Consider the following 24255-nt stretch of genomic DNA (forward strand, 5'->3'; position numbering starts at 1 on the left):
GTTGGTTAGTGAGCAGCTCTTACAGACAGATGGTGACATAGCAGTTCCCAGGATCCAGTGTCATTCACTATGAATCCACAAGCAGCCTGCTCTGTGTGTACCATTTTCAAGCGCATTTATGTTCTTGGGTCTAGATGTCAGCTCCAAACGCATCTCTATGCCACAAAAGTGCATATTTCTCCAGAAAAGCCAGTCCCTAGGACTCAGCATGGAAGGAATGTGTCATAGCAATTTGACATCACCCTTGGGATACTAGAGGTTGTTCTAAGCCTGGCTTGGAACTCAAATGATTGAAGTGACCTACCTTTCCTGTTTTTGTTTTGTTTTGTTTTGTTTTGTTTTTCACACAAACCACAGGCAAGCTGTCTTTCACTCTGAGCTTCCAGGGTCAGCTGAACTTCTACAGCCACATAGAAGAACATGTGGAACACGGAAGACCGTGGAGTTCAGACTGGAGGGGATGTCAAAGTCTTGTTGGTCGGGGCAGAGTGGGTGCTATCAAGGTATTTCTCATGTATTCGTGGAAGTCGGGCTTGATGCTCTGCAGTGCTTTCCCTGGACATTTGCAGGGAAAGTAAATCATATTGAAATACGTGTGCAGCAGAAGGAAACAAAGGAAGGAAGGATCTGGAGCACAGGGTGGGGAAGCACATGTGTCTTCCAATCAAGGTTCCCACACAAAACAGTGGATCTAAAGTTTCCAGGTTCTGTGGGTGCAAGCAGACTGTCCAAACCTGTCAGTTTAGCTTCTGGTATAAAACACATAACTTGCAAGGTAGTTTTGACTGTGGGGAAAAGATGCCCTTGAACCTTCAAACACAGAGTCTGGCAAGTCGAGAGCCTGGCGGTGACGGTAACTTTTGTCCTTACTAGTTTGTGGTCATGGCGTCTCACAGTGTGGGGTAAGTTTCCTAACCATGTCTAAATTAATATAAAATGGGTTTTTCACCTATTAGTGCCTTTGAAACTGTGAAAGAAACTGTGCTGCCATGTAACCTAACCTGGTTATAATCCTAGGAATAAATTCATCCTCCTGGCATATATGCTCTTTATACTAACGTTAGTCTTTCTGTACACAGTCCAAGACAGCATCCTAGTGAAGGAAGGACACAGGAGGGATTTGATGACTTCTAAGTGAAAGTCACACATGCAGACATCCCTGGGGAAAGCCCCCCCCCCCAAAAAATAGGCATTTAGAAAAAAAGCCATTGCTGTTTTGAAATCTACTACATAAAGGGATTGAAGCAGTAGAAGGGTTATAAATAAACAATAAATCATGCAATTATTACTGTTTGAATTTTGGCAAGATAACAAAAAGAGCAGAGATATAATCAGGAAATAATAGCAAAGTTCTGCAAGGAACCCCTGCAATTAGTGATAAACAGAGTTTGGCTCCAATCTGGAGCCCCAATATGGCTCTCATTAAAGAGACTTGGGACCTGTTCCTGAGGCCAAGCTCCACTAGCTTGGGGAGAAGTGAGGTAACTGAAATGTCAGTGCACCACCCCCAACTCAGATAATCTTTTACTACAGTATTCTAGCCACCTGGGCTGAAATGACTACCTTATGCCTAGTGAGGCATGAGCCACAGCCTTCCGAAACTAATTGAGATGTTCCTGTTTTTAGCTTTTGGATTCTTTCTTTTGTGATACTATAAACACACATACCTATGTACATACACAAATATACACATACACACACGTGAATGAACATGCACACACCACATAGTCATGCAAGTGCACACACACTCCTCACACACACACACACACACACACATAGGGACACTCATACACACACACACTCATACACACATACTAACACTCACACACACATACATATACATTCACACACATACTAACAGTCACACACTCATACACACACTCACACACACTCTCACACACATACTAACACACACACTCACACACTAGGCAGTAGGCACCTCCATTCCTTTCCTGTCCCCATTTCCTTTCACCTTCTTTTATTAATGGTGCCTCTTAAAGAGATAAATGCCCCCCCACGTGTGATACCACTTAAACAGATAAATAGTCCACACTGTAAAGACAGAGATCACAACGAAAAACCCTGTCTTATTAGACTAGAAACAGACACACTATATTAATGCAAAAAAAAAAATCAGCATATGGTTCTAATAGGCTTTCTCAAAATGATTTATCAGCTGTGATTAAGCCCTCAACCGGCATGTCTATCTTCATAAATAAAGCAAAAGTGCACCTTACTCTCAGACATTTCTGCAGTATCTTATTACCCAGCCTAGCGTACTGCACTCCATTTACAACACGGCTCTGGGGAGCCAAGAATTTGTGTGTAATCACAAAGTGTGTGCTCCAGAAAGACTGCCAAGATTTAGTACTCTTATCTCCGAGATAGTCTTACTGAAAGTCCATTACAATGAAGGCTCAGCCCCTCCCTGTGCCACGGAGCCCTGCACTTCAGAAATATGAACAGGTAATTAAAAGGCTATGGCGGATTTTGCAGTCAGCCCAGTGACCCAGAATCACCAAACAGCTGTTAGGGAAGAGATTTGGCACCAGGTGAGAGGTGCCTCTGTCAGGCATGTAGGAAGTGGGGATCATTTTTTTTTTTAAGAATCAATCTCTTTCTTCTTCTCCATGAAAGAAAAGAAGAATGCAAATATTAGCAATCCTTGTTTGGACTTCATTCTCCTGAGGGCTGATATGTCAAACAGTCTCTGGAGAAACCTTGATACTATGGCCTGAGGCCTGAGGCCCAGGCAGCGGCAGCAGCAGCAGCCACCTTGGAGAGGAAGGAGAAACCAGGTGAACATGTGTGGATTCAGTAAGTTACAAACTGATATCTGAGAACAGTCCAAGCCAACTCTTTCACTGAGGGGACACAGTACTCACTCAAGGATAACAGGCTCACACCCCACAGGGCAGCTGAACACGGTTGTGCACTTTCGTGGGTAAGGCTCTTTAGAACCCATTTCTCCTTCAGTCACCTTCATCTAACCCTCACCCCCAGCATCAGCCACCCACCAGCCCTCTCCATAGCAGCTTCAATTTGGTTTAAAGCATAAATATGAATCTCGATGCTTTTTCAATTTTTGACAATAAACCAGTTATACAATCTGTGTCTGAAGTGGTATTGTGAGATTTTTGCCAAAAGACAGAACTTGGGGGCTATGAAATGAGTTGGAATACCCCATCGTTGCTAGTAACACACATTTATTTTTTTTTTTTCTCTCCTGCAAAATACACCAGTGTGCTGACTCAGGAGTGCAATTCCCACCCCTCCCCGCCCCACCCTGGGTGGCTGCAGCCTGCGACTATTGCATTCAATTAGTGGAACTGCACTTATGAGGTCAAAGTAGCGCCTGTCTCCCGGGATCACAGGCTGTACCCCTGGCCCTGGCCAGCTGTCTTACAATATGTGCCTCTTGTCACGCTGGGAGGGGGGTGGTTCCAAGGAAGGATGTATGTGTTTGGATCTGTGCAGAAGACACATTACTGTTCACAGTAAATCTATACTAGTACATTCAGATAATGGGTAAATCAGTGGTCCAGTCTTCCCAGGGAGCCACAGGTAGCATGCCGGCTAATGTCTGCTGAAGCTGATGTTAAACAATGTTAGCTTATGATCACTGCCTACCAGAACCTCCAAGAAATGAGTAAGGCATTATTCCCAAACCTAGACGGTTCACTGTGCCTAAAGTTACACACATGCATGTACTGTTGTAATACAGAAAGGGAAGAAAGCTCTCTAGCAGAGATGAGGACTAAGAAGTCATTCACCTACTCTTGATGGACAGGATAAAGATGCCCTTCCAAACACCAATAGTATAACGTGCTACTACCCCTGTTGATGGGGAGCTTAAGATCTTGTTCCAAGGCCTCCTTTGGAACAATATCAGAGGTATGCAAGCCTAGCACAAATGATTTCTGTTCTCAGATCTCAATAAACTCAATCTATATATGCTGATAGCAGGTTTGTCAAAAGCCTATTTTTGTGCATGAGAAATGAAGTCACATGTGACTTTTGAAGAATGATAAAAGAGCATTTTTATTGTTTTACCTTCATATAAAGAATTCAGACCACAGACCACATCACACCTCCACAGATCATGCCCAGGCTCATACAGGCAATAGAGGCCATGTTTGGAGGAAGCCATTTTCATGTGAACTAGGTACATCACATGTAAAAAGCCATTGCTGGAATTCTGAAAGATCTTGTTCCACTCCAGCATTGGAAGACCAGCTAATAGACTACAAGGGCAGAGTTCATGGCTACCCTGCAATCTAGAGCACAGAGGCTCCCAGGCTTCCCTACCCTGAGCTCTAGCTGCACTCACAGGGACATGTGGATGGCAATGCCCAGCCCAACAGCACCAACAGCCCAGCACTTCCTCATAGTCATAAATCTTCCAAGACGTTTCTAAGCTCTGGGAATTACAAATCATCCTGGGGGGGAGCAAGGAGGAGATGCCTTCCTGAGAACCTGGGGTTCAGAATACTGTGCAGTAACACAGCATCTGGAAACATTGTGCCCACAGTCATATAAGTAACCACCTCTCTTCTTTAGGAAGACCTTTCGCCTCAGTGTAAATCCACAGAGCAAGGCTACGCCTGGCACCAGCCTAGACAGGATTGGGTCAGCTCTCTGACTGGCTTTCAAAGTTTTCATACAGCAGATGGTGTTTTCCACGTGTAACTCAGTTCTAGGGGATGCATGTTGTTGAAGCCATGCCAAACGCAAAATATAAAGTCTTCCATTCAAAGACAGGCTTGCTCATAAATGGGTCACCCATCTTATGGCTCCAAAACGATTATGTGATCTTACATGCTGCTCTCATATTGGTGTGCATGATGGTGTTTATCAGATATGGTGTGCCCAGGTGATGCCGAGAGCCGAGTCCTTTGGGAATGCCATTTGAGAGCCACAGGAGAGAACTGTGTGCACCATGGGTAACAACGACACAGTCTGGGACAGAATAAAACAGCTGGTAAGGTTTCAGAAAGCAAAGAACAAAGGGAACCACAAGTGAGTTCAGGAAGGCCACCAGGTGTCCCTTTGTCAACAAGAGCAGAGCAGGTGACAGTGGGTGGCTGTTCAAGAGGGTCACTCTGACCTCACCTCCAGACTGGGTGGCCTGTGAGCCCACCTCTAATTTGTCAAAAGAGGAATATTAAGTGCAGACAAAATTCATGAACGTCCCCAAGTCTGTGGACTGTGGGGATCACTGTAACGGAAGCAAGGACATTATCCCTGCGTGAGTCTGATGTGCCAGTCAGCACTGCCCTGCAGGTGTGATTTGACATCCAGGATGACGGAAATACAAACGGGAATAATGCTCGGAATCCCAGTTCCTGCCCTCCGACTTATCAATATGGAAATAGCAACACACAAACCCTGAGCTGTTCTCCCGGTAAATCACTCCCATACCTGCCCCTGCTCGTTCTTAATGCTTGGCTGGATTTACAGCATGACAGAGGCAAAGGCAGGTTCTTGCAATGATTATTTGATTTTCCTTTCCTCCTTTATATTGTCAGTTTCTTCTCACATCTCTGTGAGGGGCCCAGGTAAGTGACTTCAATACAGAGGCTCGTGGAGTCTCACATTTGGTCCAATTTTCCAAATGCCACTGCTGTTCTCTGCCTGGACCGGAAGCTTCATTTCTTAGTCATTTTGTTTGAATCTGGCCCAGAACGCAAACCTATTTTCCTGCCTGCCTTTGAGAGTGTCAGTGCAAGGCAGCCTGAGAATGGCATAAGCAAAGACTTACAGCCCTGCACACCACCTCTGTGCTCAGTCTAATGCCTTGGAAACCCTGAATTACTCACAGCTGCAAGCTGGTTCCTTCAGAGGAGTGTGCCCATTTGGTAGTGTGATTCCTATTGTGGGAATACACTAAAATTCTCTTGTGGCCAGCCTGCCTCAGGAAAGGTAAGATGCGATTTAAACAAGTTGAGGATCTAGCCCAGCCCAGACTAGAGAAATTACCCTGAGGAGAAAGTCTCCTGCTAAGAAAGCCACTGTTTTCTCATTTTTGCTTTAGTGAGGATTGTCCCACCCACTGACCTCAGCTTCATTCACTTTCTTACAGTAAGGTTGCATGATGGGAAGGGAGGAGAGGGGGAAACCAAATCCATTCCCCAGGACTTGATGTTTTTTTTTTTTTTTTTAATTTTGAAAAATTTTAATGGTCCTTACCTCTCTTATTGGTCCCTTTTCATGTATTTCGAACATAGAACATTGTATAGTACCAGGACCTGGCTGACCATGTATTGATTTGGCATGTAGGAAAACACCACACAATGCTGTGGTTAATATCTTCCAAATCAATTCTTATTTGTGCTCTTGGGATCTCAAACTCCATTGGACACTGGCTGTGCACAGAGGCTTTTTTTTTTTTTCTTTTTTTCTTTTTTTTTTTTTTTTGCAACAAGCAGGAGGAAACTTTAAGAACAAATGGTTTTCAGTTTTAGACATTTCTGTTAGTTCTCTTTTTGATATACCCAGTTCCACAGCAATATTTAAAGTTGTGTAAGTCCTTACACTTCTATTAAAGACCAAGTAGCCTTTTGGAGACTTGCTCTAAAGTGCTCCAATAGCCTTTGGAAATGTGCTCTACCCTGAAGTGGCAGAAACAGAACATAACGAAGACCCAAGAGCTCTTTTCCTTGGTTTCTGAGGGACCCCTTGTCCTCAGAAGGCTTCTGGTTGGACCAACAAAGCAGAGCAATGTTGAGCCCTTCAGTGGTGGTACAATTTGCATGACAGAACCAGGAAAGTCACATATGGCAGTCGGTCTGTACCCTGGGAAGAGTCATGAGTAAGCAAAGTTAGATCATAGGGACATCTCCAAAGAGCACCATCAGTAGCTGATGTTACTGGGTATTAAAGATTAATATTTATGTTTGTGGTGCACTGGGCTGGATGCACACATAAGAGTTTGGGTGAGGGTGACTACCAGCTATGAGGCTTACGGTCTTCTGTTCTAGATACTCTGTAGACACTGAGAGTAGACACTTCCAAAGAAAGGGCATAGCGACCGGACTGTGGCAGAAGGAAAGGCCTGAAGCAGTCCTACAGACCAGCCACCTACTTTCTATCTTAGTCTATTTCTCTGCATTTCAGTGGGACAAAAGGAGTAAGAACCAATTAAGAACATGTCTTATATGGACCTGAAAATGTCAATACTTTGATTATTTACACATCCCCTCACTAGTGAACAGGAAATACTGATGAAAAAAAATTCTATTTCTTTCTCAGATTTTCAACTACATACGGGTTTCAAAGTTAATGTCGGGATTCCTCTATAGGAAGCAACACAGTGAGGATTACTCTCGAAGTCTCTTCTCCTTAGCAGCTGCAGGTGAGGATGCCTGTCACAGACACAGCTGGAATGCACAGCCTGCCTAACTGGGACTAGAGGCTCTGCAGACTTAGGATCAAAGAGATGTCAGGGAGAGACCTACCTCTCTCTCACCATGACAAACATCAGATGATAGAAAGTGTAAATAAAACCTGTAGCAAGTACTTTAAATGACTCATACTGAACTGCCCAGGCCAGGAGACATTGATCCGCAAATGCTGCTACTCAGGACCCTTCTCATCTAACTTATAACACTGGCTGAACATAAGGTTTCTGCCTAATAATTTAAGTTTAAAGTTAACTTTACAGCCTCAACTTTTTTTTTTTTCTTTTCTGTGACAGATAAGGTTTTAAGGTCTAATCCATCAAGTTCTAAGTTGGCAAAAATATATCATCACCCTCTAAAGATGATGATACACAAATACCAAATACCAAATATCTAAGTGTTGCCCCTTTAAGCCATGGGCTTCCCTTGCCATCAACATCAAAGATATTTTACCTGAAAGATATTCACTCTCCTCCACTAACAATGCTCTGGGCATCTTGCTGCTCTAAAGACAGTCAGACTCTCCACAAAAATCAAACACAATCTTACAAATGTTGTGTTGTGCATTCCGTTGTAAGACTGAGGCAAGACCTTGGACCATACCCTAATTCATTCACACATTCAGTAGTTGACACCAGCTCTCGCTAATCCCTGTTAGGACAGGGTTTATTATGCTTAAATTCCAGTGACCTAAAATACATGAGATAGCTTCCAGTTCATCCACTGGTTTAGTCATTCCCCTAAATGGGATTTGAGGGCCCAGCAGCATTCAGTCCCTCACACCAAATCCCAGCTATGAGGAAGACTGTAACCTGTACAGAGGAAGTGGAACGCGATTTCCATCTGTCCTGTGCTGAAATGGAAGAACAAAGGGAATCTTTGGAAGCCTTGGGTTTCCCAGTGGCCATGGAGGGGGAAGGAATAGGTTGTCCTCTCCATTATCACTGTCAAAGGGGGTTTCCTACAAGCCTGGCTGATAAAAAAGGGAAAAGCTGAGAAACAGTCTCATCTGCAAGGATTAGGCAAACACGGAGACTGTTTAAAGGCTGGGTAAAACCAAGTTTAGGTTTCAAAACATTCTTTTCCTCTGGACTTTTGGGGGAGGGTAGGATTGCTTTACACAAATATCTTAGCGGCAACAAATTATCCTAACCGGAAACATGCAGCTGTTGCGAGTTTGCTCAGCGTGGTGTCTTATTTTCTGTCCAGCACCACTCTGCCACGACCCTCCCCTGAGAGCAGCCATGCCTGGTAGTGGCTGGTAAGAGCAAGACAGTAGGAAGAAGCCAGTGGCCTTCTCTCTGCCTCTTAGTCTCTCTCCAAACATCCAGTGGCATCTGGTAATGTAGCTAGGTGCAGAATCTAAGGAAGTTAAACATTGTACCCTATCTGGGGCTAACCTAGCCATGCCCAGTTCTACTACCCCCACCGAGCTGAGACGCAAGATCTTAAGACTAAAGCTTGTCCTTTTCCCTCGTGTGTCAAACAGTCAATGCCCTCTAGGGATAGACTGCACTTTTCATCATTTGAGAAGGAATTCTAGAACATGGAAATGTCCTAATTTGCTATTTCTGCATCAGCATAATGAGCCACATTGTGGTCCTATGGGAAAATCCCAAAGCAGGCCACATGCACACTGTGTTTCTTATCTGCAGGTCCTTAGCCATATTAGGCTGTAACATTCTCTCAGTAGGACAAAAGATTTAATTTCTAGTCCCTTTGATTGTCCTTCCTTTTTTATACAACACACACACACACACACACACACACACACACACACACACACGCAAAAAATGTGTAGAAACCATGTGTTCACATCCATGCCCAGCTGCTGTTACATCGGTAGAGTAGATGCCAGCTTCTGTGTTACTTAGATTCTTTTCTAGAAAGGAATTAAATGTAAAAGCTCTTCCATATGTAAAATCAAAACAAAACCTATTTATTTTTCCTTTCTTCTGACCGCAATCACAAAACCAGCATCCCACCTTTCTCCTCAGGGTGTCGGAGGGAGCCGTACCTCAGTTTGACTCTTCCTGACTCAGTTTCCCCAGAGCTGAATGAGACAGGAGTCGGAGAGCTTGGGAAGACTGCCCAGGTCCGTGTTTAGAGGTTCACTTCACACCCAGCAATGTCAGAAGCAATTCCCTTCCATCTCATGAAGGGAAACACCAGCTTTTCCTCAACCTGTCCTGAAAAGCCTATGCTCTTTCTCAGCCTCCTCTTCCTCTTACTTCCAGTATACTCTACCAGCAAAATCATTGCCACTGTCCTTAAAAATGTACTTAGATCCTAGCATGTCTACCATCTCTATTTTGGGCAAATGGGCTTCCAACATTATCATAGATTTTTTTTTTCCCCATTTCTTCCTTAAATATTTTCTCTCTCTGCCCCCAACCACTGGCTTTCTGCTCAACAGTCCAAATGACTTGTCTAAGGCATTACGTCAGGCTCTGTCTCTTCTCTGCTCAGAATCACTTTACAGCTCCATCTCATTTAGCGTCAGAGTCAGAACTGAACACTCCAAATGGACCTGCCTTCCCACACCTGGCTCTCTAGAGCACCCTTCCCTGGCTGCACCTCTCCTTACAACTTCTCCAACACATACTCCATCACTCAGCCTCAGGCCTTTACACATAGTCTCTGTTCTCACAAATCATCTTCTCTGGCTAAGAACTTATACTTGGGTCTCTAGGTCCCCTGGGTCAGGATGCCCTCTCTGACCACACCCAGCCCTCCCTGAGCTCCTTGGCAGCTGCACTGAACTCTTAAGCACATCACGGGGCATTTTCCACTGGTGTGTTTGTTGTCTGATCCATAAGAAGTAAGCCACCTGAAAGCTGAGACATTTTGTGTGCTTGTTGGCTTGTTTGTTTTAATCACTTGTATCTATTGGCGTCTTCAACAGTGTCTTGGGTAGTACTTGGTATGTTGGGGTCATCCTAAGACATTTCCTGAATGGAACATGATGCACAGGCTTCAGGGTACAGGCTGTGGAGTGCCAAGGCATGGGCAAACTGAACTTTGCAATGCCTGCTGGAGAGTTAACATGCTTTCAGAGTTGGAGATTTCTTACAGAAGAGTTTATGAGGCAATGAGCTTATATTAGTATCAAAAATAAAGGTCATCTTGGAGACTGGAATTTGCTGTATAATATTGATACAGACACTGGGATCTTCTGCCCCTGGCTGTGACCTGCTGTGATCTTTCATTCCATGTCCACACTGAGATTATTTTGGAAAAGGACATCAGAATTAAAGGCAGAATCAATAAAACGCAATTGCTTCGGTGGGCACCTAGACTAATAAGCATCCACTATCTGCTGACCATCTAGACTTTCTAACCCTACAGCTGGAAATGTAAAGAAGATGCATAGGGCCATTAAAAGCCAATTCCCCAAACGAGTGAAAACTTCCTTTTATAGAACTTTATTGATGAGCCAATTCAAATACTTTATTAAAAAACCTGGACAAAGACTGGGCATGAAAGATGCCATGCAAGCCTGAGGACCCGAGTTCAGATGTCTTGTACTTATATAAAAGCCAGGCATGTGATGCCCACCCACATACACACATACATATACCACACACACACACACACACACACACACACACACAGAGAGACAGAGACAGAGACAGAGACAGAGACAGAGACAGAGAGACAGAGAGAGACAGAGAAACAGAGAGAGAGAGAGAGAGAGAGAGAGAGAGACAGAGAGACAGAGAAACAGAGACAGAGAAAGAGAGACAGAGAGAAAGAGAACTCTACTCAGGTAAAGAAATCAGAAAAAGTTTTTTGTGTGTGTAGAATAAAGGTGAAACCACTGGAGTTAGGGATACATCTCAGAAGCAGAACGCTTGCCTGTCGCCTGCAGCACTAGGGATATATCTCAGGAGCCAATGCTTGCCTGTCGCCTCCAGCACTGGGGAGAAGAAGCTTGCTGAAAATGAGACCAGCACCTGAATGCACACCAAAGGAACGCAGAAGAGGATGGATGGAAAATGACAAGGCATCCAGTGAGCACGGCCTTTACCATCTCTGCTTTTTTAAGCTGCAAAAGAATAGCTGAAGTGGGCTGCTTTAGGCTGCAGGCCTTCGAGGATGCTAAAAGCTCCAGAATAGCAGTCCTGGAGGAAGGTGAAAGCACACTATCAGATGGGAAAGGATACTGCTTCTGTGCTTTCCTTACCCAGTGGTTCTGAAGCCATACCAGGGGAGAAGCCACCAACACAGCCGTTTTGCTGCTTCACGAATCACAGTGAATTAGTCACTAGGCAGAGGCCTCCTCATATAGTGATGACCCCCCCCCCCAAGGCTGGAATTGATCCATATGGCTCCACCAAACAGAGGGAGACGGAGCCTCAACAAGCTGAATGTGGCCTGGCTCCCAGTGCTTGCCATGGTGTCCTGAGGGGGTTGTCTTCTGCTTCCTCTCTAGCCCCACCACACCCCCATCATTAGCACACCCCGTGGGCTAATGATGAAAAGACATTATCCTGGCCTCACCACAGTCTTTTGCTTAGTGTCGTTTAGTTCGTTATTTAAATCTTAAATTTTAAGGAATTCATGTCTTTTTAACCTACGATAAATTTTAAAGCAATTTACCAAAACATGTACAGCATGAAAATATTTTTTTGTTTATCTAGAAGTCAGGGCCAGAGGAAATATAAACTAGAACTGAAAGTCTAGTAGACAGAGGAAGTCAAATATTACTCAGTTCAGCGGTCTAAAGAGCTCTCCGAGCCAAGCAGCACTCCAGGATGCGCGATAATCTAGCAGTCAGAGCGAAAAGAGAAACACGACCAGTACACGCTTCCCGTGGCCACAAGCAGAAAATGCTCGGGTTCCTCAGGGGAAGTAAACCATTTCCTGGAATTCAGATCTGTAAGAACTGCTTGCAGAAAGCTTCACTTGGGGAGTCATGAATAACTCACCGTGAGCACGCCTCAAGCCACACCCCCAACCGAGGCTGCACAGAACTGTTCCTGGTAAAAGACCTTTAAGGAAATCAAGGGCCTGCACTTACAACCAGTCTAACAGAAAGAGTATGAAGACAGAATTGACCATATGTATCTTTATCTAAGAATCCCGCTTTGACTGTCTTTGGAAAATGAATGACGCTGTTTCCTCAAACAGTCTTCTATGTATACAAATTGATCAAAAGAATTACTTATTATTCAAGCAGAGGGAATTTGCTGTGTGGGACTCCCCAACTCTCCCTCGTGGGATTTTAAGTTTATCTGCACTGCAATGATATGCAGGCATAACTTCTAGTTTTCCTTTTGTAAAGTGTTTCTGAGGGTGCTCAGGACTTTATGCTTCAGCGAAGAACGACAGATCTGAGCATGTTTAGAAAATTAGGAAGAGGAGTGAGAGGGAGTTCACTATACATAGAGAGAGCTGCTTGAGATGGTATCCTGTAAACGCCCCACGTTTTACTAACTCAGTGCAGCTTAGTCACTGTGTGCCAGCCCTGAGCTAGCAAGACAAGTGAATGTGACATGAGAATGGGATGGAGAAGGACCACTATAACCCTACACAGAGGCCGAGCCAAAGGGCTGGACACAGAGAATTATCAAAGCCATTTAAGACTTCTTTTCCAGTTAGAGCATCTGGAATTTCAGGTCACACCACCACCTAGCTGGGTGTCCCCATTAACCATCTTCCATGTTCTACATTTCTATCCATGGACGGCATCTCATACGTTCAGCTCACTGTGTGGATCCAGTGACACCCTGTGACAGTAACAAAGAATTCATGGAAAGCACACTTGTCAAATTTACCTGTGAGCCAACCTCCTTTCCTTCATCTTGTGAGTAGATTTTAAAATTCTACCAAAATTTTTAATAGATGGACAACATATATAGACAAATATATGGATCAAAAGAACCCGAAGAATCCCACCAAGTGACCAACAGTTGTAGCTAACCTGTTTGTCTCGTCAACAACATAGGTAACATGACCAGGAAGTGGTTACACATCTGGTAGAGAACAACCAGAGATTATGGAAAAGAGACAGTTGCAGGCAGGGCCCAAATCAGATGAAAATCTTCTTTCCTGCCTTTTGATGAGTCAGCTGTTCTTATCCTTTGGCCTGGTCACCTCTGAACACATTGCCTATGCAATATCTGCTGTTAAATACTTAACAAAGAAAAAGACCTGACTGAGGGTGGATTCATCCGGCACAGCTTTAAGAATAAGGTAATATTTTTCTAGACCTTAAATTCCATGTTTCAGACACTCATTTCCCCATGATTAATCTGAGCTCTGTAATCTGATGCTGTCACAATCAGAGACACATAACTTTAAAAGAAAAAAGTTTGGCAGACACCCACAAATCAATAAAACACTATTACAAACAGGCATGGTAGCACACACCTGTTCTCCCAGTGTTTGGAAGACCGAGTCACCAGGATTATGAGTAACAGCCAGAACTACTTAGCAAGATCTTGTCTCAAGATACTGATCTAAGAATACTTCGATGAAGTTTGCAGTGCCAGACATTTCCCGAACGGTGCCGGGGGACACACCTCCAGTTTTCACCCAGAGCCCACCTACCCTCTTGTTGTTCTCTTCTTCTTGAGCCTTCCTGAACTCGTGCTCAAAGGAGCAGTCCAGCTCGCTGAAGAGACCCACCTCCTCACAGTTCTTCAGGAATCTTGTGGGCGTCGGAGTCTGATCTGAAAGCAGATCAATAACAGACATTTTCCTCAAATGCCTTGTAAATGGAACCAAATTCCTTCATACTCTCCCTTCAGCATAACATGATGCCCAACAGCTTCCAACAGTCTCCCACGCCTTTAACCACAATGGCCATGTGGAAGAAAAAAAGCACTGGAAAGGAGATAGCCATATATAAGGACTTCCCAACCCTCCTGACCACACCCTACTCTCACCCCTAGGCAATAGTAAACATATTTGTTCTCCTCCAAATCTGGAGGCAATATCATTTGAATACACATCACCATGTGAATGGGAAATCAGCCTTTTTATTTTAAGTGATAAAAAATAATTTAACTAAAATCAACCCAGAAGATCCTCTGTTTATGCCACTCTCAAACTTGACTTCAGGAGTCTGGTAAGAGAATGAGGATATATTTTTATAGAAAACAAAAAGAAACAAACAGGTTCACTAATTCCTCCTCCTTCTTAATGCAAAAAGTAGCTCAGCAATTTTATCTCCTGAGAACCAGAGACGGATGATAAGAGGTTCCAAGTCAAACACATTCAGCTTCCATCTTTTATAAAATATATCATTATTGATTTTTATTTTCCTTTGCTGTAGCCAAAAGAATGTTCTGCAAATACTCTCTAAAAGGAAAGGAATTTCTTTCATAGTCTGGACTTTCAACAGAGCTTACTCTTTAGGAAACTGGAGGGTCTGAAGCCATGATCTGCAAATGTAATATTTGAAGACTATGTAATATTTCACATCCATGTACTCACAAGACCCTAGAGAGTAAGCAAGGTAGAACTACAGGTTTGTAGTCCCAAAACCAGCCATCTTCCTTCAGATCAGGTACACCTGGCATGAATAGCACTGAGTAGAATTGTTTTTTCCAAGATAGAAGATGCAAGAAACAGAAGGTCCTATATATATCTCACACACACACACACACACACACACACACACACACACACACACACACACACAGATTTAGAATCTTGTTAGGTCTCCCTACTCTCTTCCACTGTGTGTTTGCATTATTCCCACCTAAGCCCCTGACCGACATGCGATTGAGTGTGACTTTTGTCCAGCCTGATCTGTATACTGCCTTCAGTATACAGAACTTTTTGCACAGTTCTCTGAGGTACTGTCACCAGTCATCCAAAGAATTCCCTTATACTGAAACTCAGTGCCAGGCCTACACTCTAAAAACTACTATATCCCAAAAAATCAGGACTCTGCTTACTTTTCTATAGCATATAGAATAGTCAATCCCAGCAATACAGTAAATATCAATTTAGATTCATTAAATGTATTCCTATTCGCAAAGCAGGTGGCTGATTACCTGCCCTCCTCCATAGAATCAGTCCTTCAAAGGCAGCATGTCTTGATTCCCTATAAAAAAGGGGTATTCAGTACCTGAGGGGTTGGCATGGACTCTCAAGCAACAAAGTTCCATTGGGGCTTTTTCCCCTTTCTTAACCTCAAGATCCAAGATCTGAGTTCTCTACTACAGATGACTGTCAATCAAGCCTTATCTAAAACAGCCATGTGAAGCCTGGGCTTTGTACGTATGACTGACTTAGCACATTAAGTTACCATGATGCACACATAGACACCTCACATATTCATATAACCATGGTGTGGTTAGATAAAGCAACACATTATGCAGGACTCTGTGAGTCACAGGCAGTTTCACCCAGATTGCCTCACAGGTGTCAATCAGTAGGGTAAACACTATTCTGGGACTAGAGAAGTAATCTTCCTCAACAAGACCCCATAACCTATAACTGTCTTGTTAAACATCTCCCAACACCTTCAGATAGGATCTCCTTTCAATCCAAATCCAGTGTTTTGCCTTTTGAGGATCAAAGGGCTTGTGTGTGTGTGTGTGTGTGTGTGTGTGTGTGTGTACACGTGTGTGTGTGTGTGCGCATGTCTATCTAGCATGATTTAGAGGACATTAAATATTTTTCCTAAATATCATCTTCCTTATCTTTCAAATATGGTTGTGAAGGCTAAGGATTCTGTCTTCTAAACTCAGCTTAGCTTCAAACACCACTGCCCACAGACCCAAGTAATATATGACTGTTGAAAGGAAAGTCAGAGGGAACCACTGGGAACTAGGAATTGGGGCAGAAATAAGACGCAGAGCTTCACATAGGACTTCTGAACAGGAGTTGTAGACATGGAAATCAAATGTAAGAGGCAGGAGACGTGTGCATTGTCTGCTGGGCACTGATTCTCCACTGGGCATCTCTTGCTTTGCACAAAGCTGAACACTTCCCTCCCATCTCAGTAATATTCACAGAAACTCTGCTAGGCAAAAATGAGTTCCCTGTCCTATTTATGAAGAAACCAACCCTTGTCCCCAGACCTGATGTGTAAACTGAGTCCCTAATTTTATTGGTAATGAATCATTTTATTAATTCCTGGCTTTTTTGGTGTGCAGCCATCCTTGGAATCCTGCATACCCCTTATACAGTGACCTGCATCTACAGCCTCCTTTCTTTGTCAGGTCCTCAGTGTTTTGGAGGAAACGCCCTGCCACTTGTTATCACAGGAGTTCGTTTTACCAGCTCTTGCTTTTCCTCTTACCCCTCCATGCTTCTTTTGAGAGATGAAGGATTGAGGCTGAGGATCATAGTCAAATGCATGTATCAGTCAGCTACGGCATCAGCCACAGAAATACCCCAAAGAAGAGCAAACAGAGCTCTTTTGGTAAATAACAGCTTAGAGGAGGCCACACCTTGAAGACTTCTAAGAACTAGTTTTGATAGAAAAACAAACTGAGGTAAGTGTTTAAGGTTACACCAGCAGTACCCTTGAGGTTTGGAGTGTTAGGAGACGGCCAGTGACATTAAGCACAGGTGATATAAGAGGGGACAGGGTCCAAGCAGACTAAGAGATTTTTAAAATTTCTCTTCTACTCTGAAGCAAAAGATATTCAGATACTACGGCACACCAACACACAAAGGAGGGGGCAGTGGGAATGGCACCGCCCATCTTCTGGGGCCCTTTACCAATAAATTCAAAACCCATGGCCATGACAAAACAATTAGGCCATGAATAGCAAAGGCAGTGGCTTCCCTCCTCTCTGAGTCAGATGGTCCAGAGGGAGATACGTGCGTTGTTACCAAGTGTGATTCTCTTTGCTGAACGATATCCAAACACTTGTATTCTCCTTTGAAATTTGCAAGTTACGCTGCTCCTAAGCTTTGGTTCATCTTGTTGAATGAGGTACTGTTTCCAGTTACAACAGAAACCAGTAAATGCAACCTCACTTTCATGTAGCATTTATTGGCCTGAGTACAGGACCTCTAGTCATCTTTGATCTCTTACCCTACCAGGTCCAAGTAAGCCAGGCAATGTGCAAGTGCTCAAAGAGGAAATAGCCCAACCTTTCAGCTGCTTAAGCCAGACAGGCAGAAAAGTTTCACTGCCATGAATGCTTTTGTCAGATCCTTATTTCTCCCAGAATCCTTTAAACGTAGTGGGTAAAACCCATAGCTGTAATTAAATGCTTGTAATCTTCTCCTTATTTAGATCCAAGAACATTAGTCAGCCATAGCTGCGGTGACTTCTGTATCCCAAATGAGAACAGTTATGCTTTTCTAGTGAATACTCTGGTCTATTCAGTCAGTGGAGACAAGCAACCCTGAGGAAGTACTGGAACTGGTTTTCTTAGGAATTGAGCTGAGCACTTAAGACTTTAGGCTCGCCTTTCATTAGGCACTTCAGCAAAGAACACCCAAATAAGAGGCAGGATAACTTCTGACCTTTTGAACTTGCACTTCACCTGTGCTAAAAGTTTTCCAAGATAACCACTCTCATCACCTGAACGGAGGCTCCACAAACACCCGCTGATTAAACAGCACCCAGGGTTCCGGTGAGCCTCAAAGCACCCGAGGCAGAGGCAAGAAGGAAATGTTTATCACTTCTTTTACTGTCTTACCTGCCTCCAGGAAGAACAAAATCCTGCTGTTTGCTGTAACATGGATGGATCTGGAAAGAGCTGAACTAAACCAGCCAGGCACCCAACAATAAAGACACATTTACATGCATTTGTGAGAGCTTAAAAAGTTAACTTTATACAAGTAGAGAATACAATACTCACTGCCACAGGCTGAAGAGGGTGATGTTAGTATCTAATATACTTTCACAATAGGATAACTGGCTGCCAATAACTGAATACTACATAACAGATTTAGAGTATTCTCTACAGAAAGAAAGCATAAATGTTCAATGTAATTGATCGATCAAGTACTCTAATCTGATCAATACACTCCAGGTGCATTCACTGAAATATCATACAGTATCATATGAATATGTGTAATTTGTGCGCATTGATGAAATGTTTTTTTAAATGTTAACACCAAAGGGGATTAACATTTTTTCTCTTCTCAGTTTATCATGTTCTAGTCTCCAGATCCTTTGTTGAATGTTTCTTGAGAAAGGGACGTCTCCTCACTGAACCTCCATCCCTGCAACAGTGAACCAAAGGTGCCTTGCAATATTAAGACCATGCTGTTTACTTTACAAGGAAGGACTCTAAAGAGTTGTCCTCTAGAAATTTATCCACCAGTCACACGAGGAAATTCTGTAAACTTTATCAGCAGGACGGATAACTAGGTACACACCTAACATTGCTTTTAAAAGCAGTTCTCAAGTTCCCATATGGAGCTGAAGAGAGAGATATGTCAGTAAAGTACTTCTATTGTAAGCACAAGGACATAAATTCAACCTGTAGTACCCCGTAAAAAGCCAGGTATGGTGGTGCGTGCTTGGAATCCTAACCTTGGGAAGGCAAAACCAAGTAGATGCTGGAGACCTGCTGAGCGGCTAGCCTAGCTTGCTTGGTGAGTGCCAAGCAAATGAGATACTATTCCTCAAGAAAAGAAAAAGAAAAAGGAAAGTAAAAATGTACCCACCTTTTCCTAGTGTTTGAGAAATGATACCTGAAGTTGTCCTCTGTCCTCCACATGTACATTCACACACTGCACAGTTTTTTGTTTTCTAGCTTTCTGTCTGTCGGTCTTTATCTCTTTATCTCTCTGTCTACTTATCTCTGTTTCTGACTATCTCTGTCTCTTTGTGTCTGTCTCTGTATCTCTGTCTCTCTCCCCATCTCTCCTCTCTCTCTCTCTCTCTCTCTCTCTCTCTCTCTCTCTCTCTCTCTCTCTCTCTCTCTCGGTTCCCATCAGTTTATAGTCATGGCATGCATCATCCCCAACAAATCTGATCATTCCAAGGTGGTCCTAGACAGCACACACAAAGCTAAATTCACAAGCATGATAAAAATTGCTACCTCATTTGGTTCCCGAGTTGTATTTAAGTCATGTACCTATCTGCTTCATTTCCTCAACCATTAAAAACAAGATAAATTTTAAAAAAAATTTAAAAAATTAAAAAAAAAAAACAAGATAAATGATCAACTGAAAAAATGATGTGCAAAGGACAGGAGAGATAGCATGTGTGAAAAAAGGATGTCGGCCCTGAGAGACACTTTCTCTTTGACTTGGGTACTCATACCCAAGTATAACATACCCATGTTATCACCTATGACCTAGCTAAAGGACTAGATGATGTCAAAATATTTTGTATCATTTGGTACCAAACTGTTAGTGATCACCAATATATGAAGATATCAGCATCCACATGTGATGTACATACATAGACACAAAATTGTTAAGGTCTCTATAGCTAGTTTGAATTTTTGACCATTAAAGTCAGGGATTTTTTTAAAAAGTAATATATCATAATTATTTTTACAATACAATGCAGCTTGGTAGAATTCCTAAAGAAAGTGGCTTAGGGGAATGAAGAAATGGCTCAGAGGTTGAAAGCACTGGTTTTTCTTCCAGAGGACCCAGGCTCAATTCCCAGGACTCACATGGTGACTCACAATTATCTATAAATCCAACTTCAGGGATCTGAGGCCCTCTACTGGCCTCCATGCACACCAGGCATATATATGCTGTATAGACACACATGCAAATTAAACATCTATAGACATAAAAATAAACAAAAATTTTAAAAGGTGGCTCAAATCAGTAGCAAAAACATTAAAATCATTATATCTCTTCTAATAAGAACTAAAGTTGGAAGGTAAGGCAATTTTATGTGTGTTTTTATATTTTTATAATCACATTTCTCAGTTGAATTTTCGTCAATTTTTTTATTTAAAAAAATTAACTTAGCTCCTGTCTGCCTTTTAATAAGGATATACTTAGAAGAGTTTACATTATATGAATTTCCAGATTCATATTCTTTATAGAAGCAATGGCCAGGAACATCTGGCAGAATTGTATGAAGTTCAACAAGGCTTCTACCTGGCAATTGGTGTGCCTCTGCGTACGACTACACAGGAGCAGGACACTCTATCATCAACACTAACATTGCTGTCTTGTCTCCTTCCCCAAGGACAGTGCCATCACAAAGCAAGCCAGGGTGTACATGGTTCCAGATAATATTCATGGCATACATAAAAAAAAAAAAAAGTCATTCTAGCTGAGGTGATTCTCTGCAGAGATGCAACCTCATCATGCTCTAGATTCGTTTACTGGCAACACAAAGAACTGGTAGACCAGATGGCCTTGTCAATGCCTATGCATCAATGGGAAACTCTTTTGGTGAGGGCTTCTCCTGTAGCCTGTGCTCATTAGTTCTATATAGCTTCAAAGTTGACTTTACCTAAACAAGTACATCTTCCAGACAGATTCATCACCAGTGAATCAAAAGCAACTGGGCCATAAGATCATTTGCTTTGAGGTACTGAGCTGGCACAAGGGTTATTTACATCATTACATCACGAACCTGCCAGCTGAGGGAACAAAAGATATGATGTGGTTTTATTACCATAATGTGCATTGAATGGAGGAAGCTAAAGCCCCTTATTTCCACTTGTCCCTAATTATATGAGTTCTCCTATATGTTTTGTTCAAAGGGGCCGGCTTCCAGGCTAAACAGAACATGAGTGAGTTTTTCTTATAAAAAATAAAATTCTGCAGAACAAGGCCTCAATTCATTCCTGTGAATGATTCAAAAGTCTGTATGTCTTGGCCAGCTAGAAACATGGATGAGAAACTGACAGCCCCCATAAATGCCCAAAACCACCAGTCTCCTCCTGACCACAGTGAATGAGACACTATGACATTCAAACATGTCTCTGTGCCCCTTGAATCATTCGTATGTTAGAATCTCCTCCTACGCATTCACTATTTATACCACTGGAAGGCTCAGGGCTAAGCTGCCCATTGAAAAAAAAGGCAGTCCCTAGACTGACAAAATTTAGCTTAGAGTAGAACCAGAACTTAGCACATAACTCACAGTCTAGATGTGTAGCAAGAAAACAACAACGAATTTGGAAAACCACTCTTTTGGCCATATGGAAGAAGGGGCATGGGGATCAAAGAACACAATGTTTATACACGTAAGGCACAGTGGCAAGCATAGGGCAAGGCAATCAGAGGGCTATCACTTCTATTGTGCTGTCTTCTGACGCAGGTCGTCCTTGCCAGCGTGTGTGCCATAAAACTCTAATTATTCACTTACTTAGTGAGAAAAATTGCTAATACTTTTGCTTTGTTCTGTATTTGAAGGTGTTTGGTTTGCTATTCCACAGTGTGTGTGTGTGTGTGTGTGTGTGTGTGTGTGTGTGTGTGTGTGTGTGTGTGGTTGATTTTACACACTTACTTCCTCCGTCACTTTTTTAAAAATCTCAGCTCGTTTTAATGGTGTTTTGAAGTGATATGGCATCTTCCCTTTAACAAATTCCTGAAAATGCCGATGAATTATTGAATAGAGTTTTCCTCAAATAGCCATGAGCTCTTCAGGCTCTTTGGATAATCATGATCAACTCCTTGCAAAAAAAAAGAAAAAAATCTTCCATTTTATTAAATCACATTCTTTCTTTACAGTGAGAATTAGGTTGCAAGTCTAATTTTAAGTGATAGGCCCTGATTCTAGACTCTTTCCAGAGAGGTAAGACTCTTTCCATTGAGTCTCCAATGGCTATGTCATCATTTACACCAGAAGAGGAATAAGGAGAATTGGAGAAGGAAGATGAGAGGAGGAAGCCAGTTTTGGCTTTTCTTCTATGTCTCCACTCCAGGTACAGCTGGCTGTGCCACATCTGTCCTATAGCTTTGCATCCCCAGCACTGGGATTACAAACATGAACTTTGCCTCACAAATTGCCACCACATTTTGAAGGCAAGAGAAAGGATTTGTAAGCACATACCATTAGTCATCATGTCTTGGCACAAAGACTAAGGCTTGTCCTGGTCACCCACCCTCAGGTAGCCTGCTGGACATTTACTGTCACATTACCAAACTTCATGGCACTTATCACTAAGCAATCTTTCCTTTCTCACTTATGTAAACTGTTTAGTGGTTGAGTATCATCTCTTCCTCCGTAGCTCACTTGAGTATGGTAAGCACCATGCGCTGTATGTCTATCCATGGACACTGTAAGATCTTGATAAACACTCAAAAGATGTTAAATGAACAAGGAGGTGGTGGGGGTGGGCTGTTTATAGTCTCTCTCCTCATACTTGGGCTGTGTCTGTCTTAATTTCATTAACTGTGTCACAATATCTAGCCATGGGGTTGCTAGGCATTTGAAACCCTGCTCCCAAGAGCATCTCTCTCAGGCATCCCACTCAAGGTGTGTAAGCTTAACTTTTTGAGTAAGATCCATGAAACTCACCAACTTCATCTTCATGTATGTAGCAAAATCTATCACTTTACACACATGTATGCTTATGAAGGCCTACCTAGGAAAGCAGCCCTGCCCCACTGTCTTCACAGGAACCATATATAGAACCTCGGAACCCTGTAAAAGTAATAGCGTGCTGGAGATGCTTGACAGATAATATGAAAAATTCTCTAATGCCTAATGGCAGTCCAATTAAGGTAGCCCCACATGGTCTCCTCTTCATCTCTGCTAGAATTCAACTGGGATCTTCAAGCAGAATGGATCTGTATATATAACAACCTATAATTTTGTTATTTGCATGTGAAAGGAAATTGCATTCTACAGTTTCTCTCCTCAAAGTGCACTTAACACCTTTTGTATCTTAGGGCCGGAGAGGTGGCTCAGCAGTGAAGAGCACTTGATACTGCTGCTGCAGGAGACCAGAGTTCAGTTGCAGGTCCCCACACAACAACTCACAACCATCTGTAACTCTAGTTCTGTGGGATACAGTGCCCTCTTCTGACCTCCATGGACACTTGCAGGTAAATATACATCCAAGCAAAACACTCTCATACATAAAGTGATTTTAAAAACCTTCTATATTTAAAACTTTCCTTGCGGTGAATTTATATTTCATTGGAACAAGGACAACTGAAAGTGACCACCATCACCGTTGGATTCTAAAAGTGTACTGTATAGAATAGATAAGAATGAGAGACCCACAGCAGAAGAGGCTATGTGCATGGGTCTTTTTGCCCTCCTAACCCAGCTCCCTACCCAATGCATGTCCCTAAGTATCCAGTTAGAGTGAGGAGTCTGTGTTCATACTCTGTCCGGGAAGAGTAGACTTGTTTGATTTAATACCTGTCACCTGCACTCTCTTTCTGTGCCAAGGCAAGAATCAGAGACAGTCAGTTTTGAGTAGCACACTCTACTCAAACCTAGCTGGGGCTTTAGATGCACTAGGCAAGCATTCTGGCACTGAGCTATGAAACCAGCTCTGGACACTATTCTGAAGTGTGTATCCATGACATGGCACCACTTTTTTAACTGTGAAATTTGCAAACAGTGAAGGATGTACTGATACTGTAAATAGAGACGAACAAGACGTCCTAACACTAGCCACGCAAATCACAGTCAACACGAGTCATCTTCATATGATATGTCAAGTCTTGCTTCATCTGAAATGCAAAATTTTTTGCAATTTAAATATTGTTTGAAAAATGGACCAAGAAGAATTTGGAGAGTTTTGCTTGATGTTCATTTACTATTTGATTTATATCATCATGGTGGGACACTAAATAAACTTAAGGCAAAGAATACTGACCTGAACAAGTTTTAGTGGCAAATGAAGTTTTAATGAATTGAAACAAATCAAGATACAGAGGCGCAAAATCTCCATTCAAATTTGTAATCATAAATATGTTCAAGCCTTAATCATAAAAATTTGTATTTTTGATAAATAGACAATTTAGTCATTTCTTGGAGCAAAAA

At 42.6% G+C, this 24255-nt stretch overlaps 1 protein-coding gene across 1 annotated transcript in view; it reads right to left on the reverse strand.

Annotated features, from left to right (window-relative positions):
- Creb5 (cAMP responsive element binding protein 5) overlaps positions 1-24255 on the reverse strand; it is a 392746-nt gene that overhangs the window by 273864 nt on the left and 94627 nt on the right. Inside the window, exon 4 of the mRNA XM_076913325.1 lies at positions 13956-14077. Coding sequence (XP_076769440.1) covers positions 13956-14077 — 122 coding nt within the window. The remainder of the gene's footprint in view (positions 1-13955; positions 14078-24255) is intronic.

The sequence above is a fragment of the Arvicanthis niloticus genome, chromosome 15, assembly GCF_011762505.2.
Source record: "Arvicanthis niloticus isolate mArvNil1 chromosome 15, mArvNil1.pat.X, whole genome shotgun sequence".
Lineage (NCBI taxonomy): Eukaryota > Metazoa > Chordata > Mammalia > Rodentia > Muridae > Arvicanthis > Arvicanthis niloticus.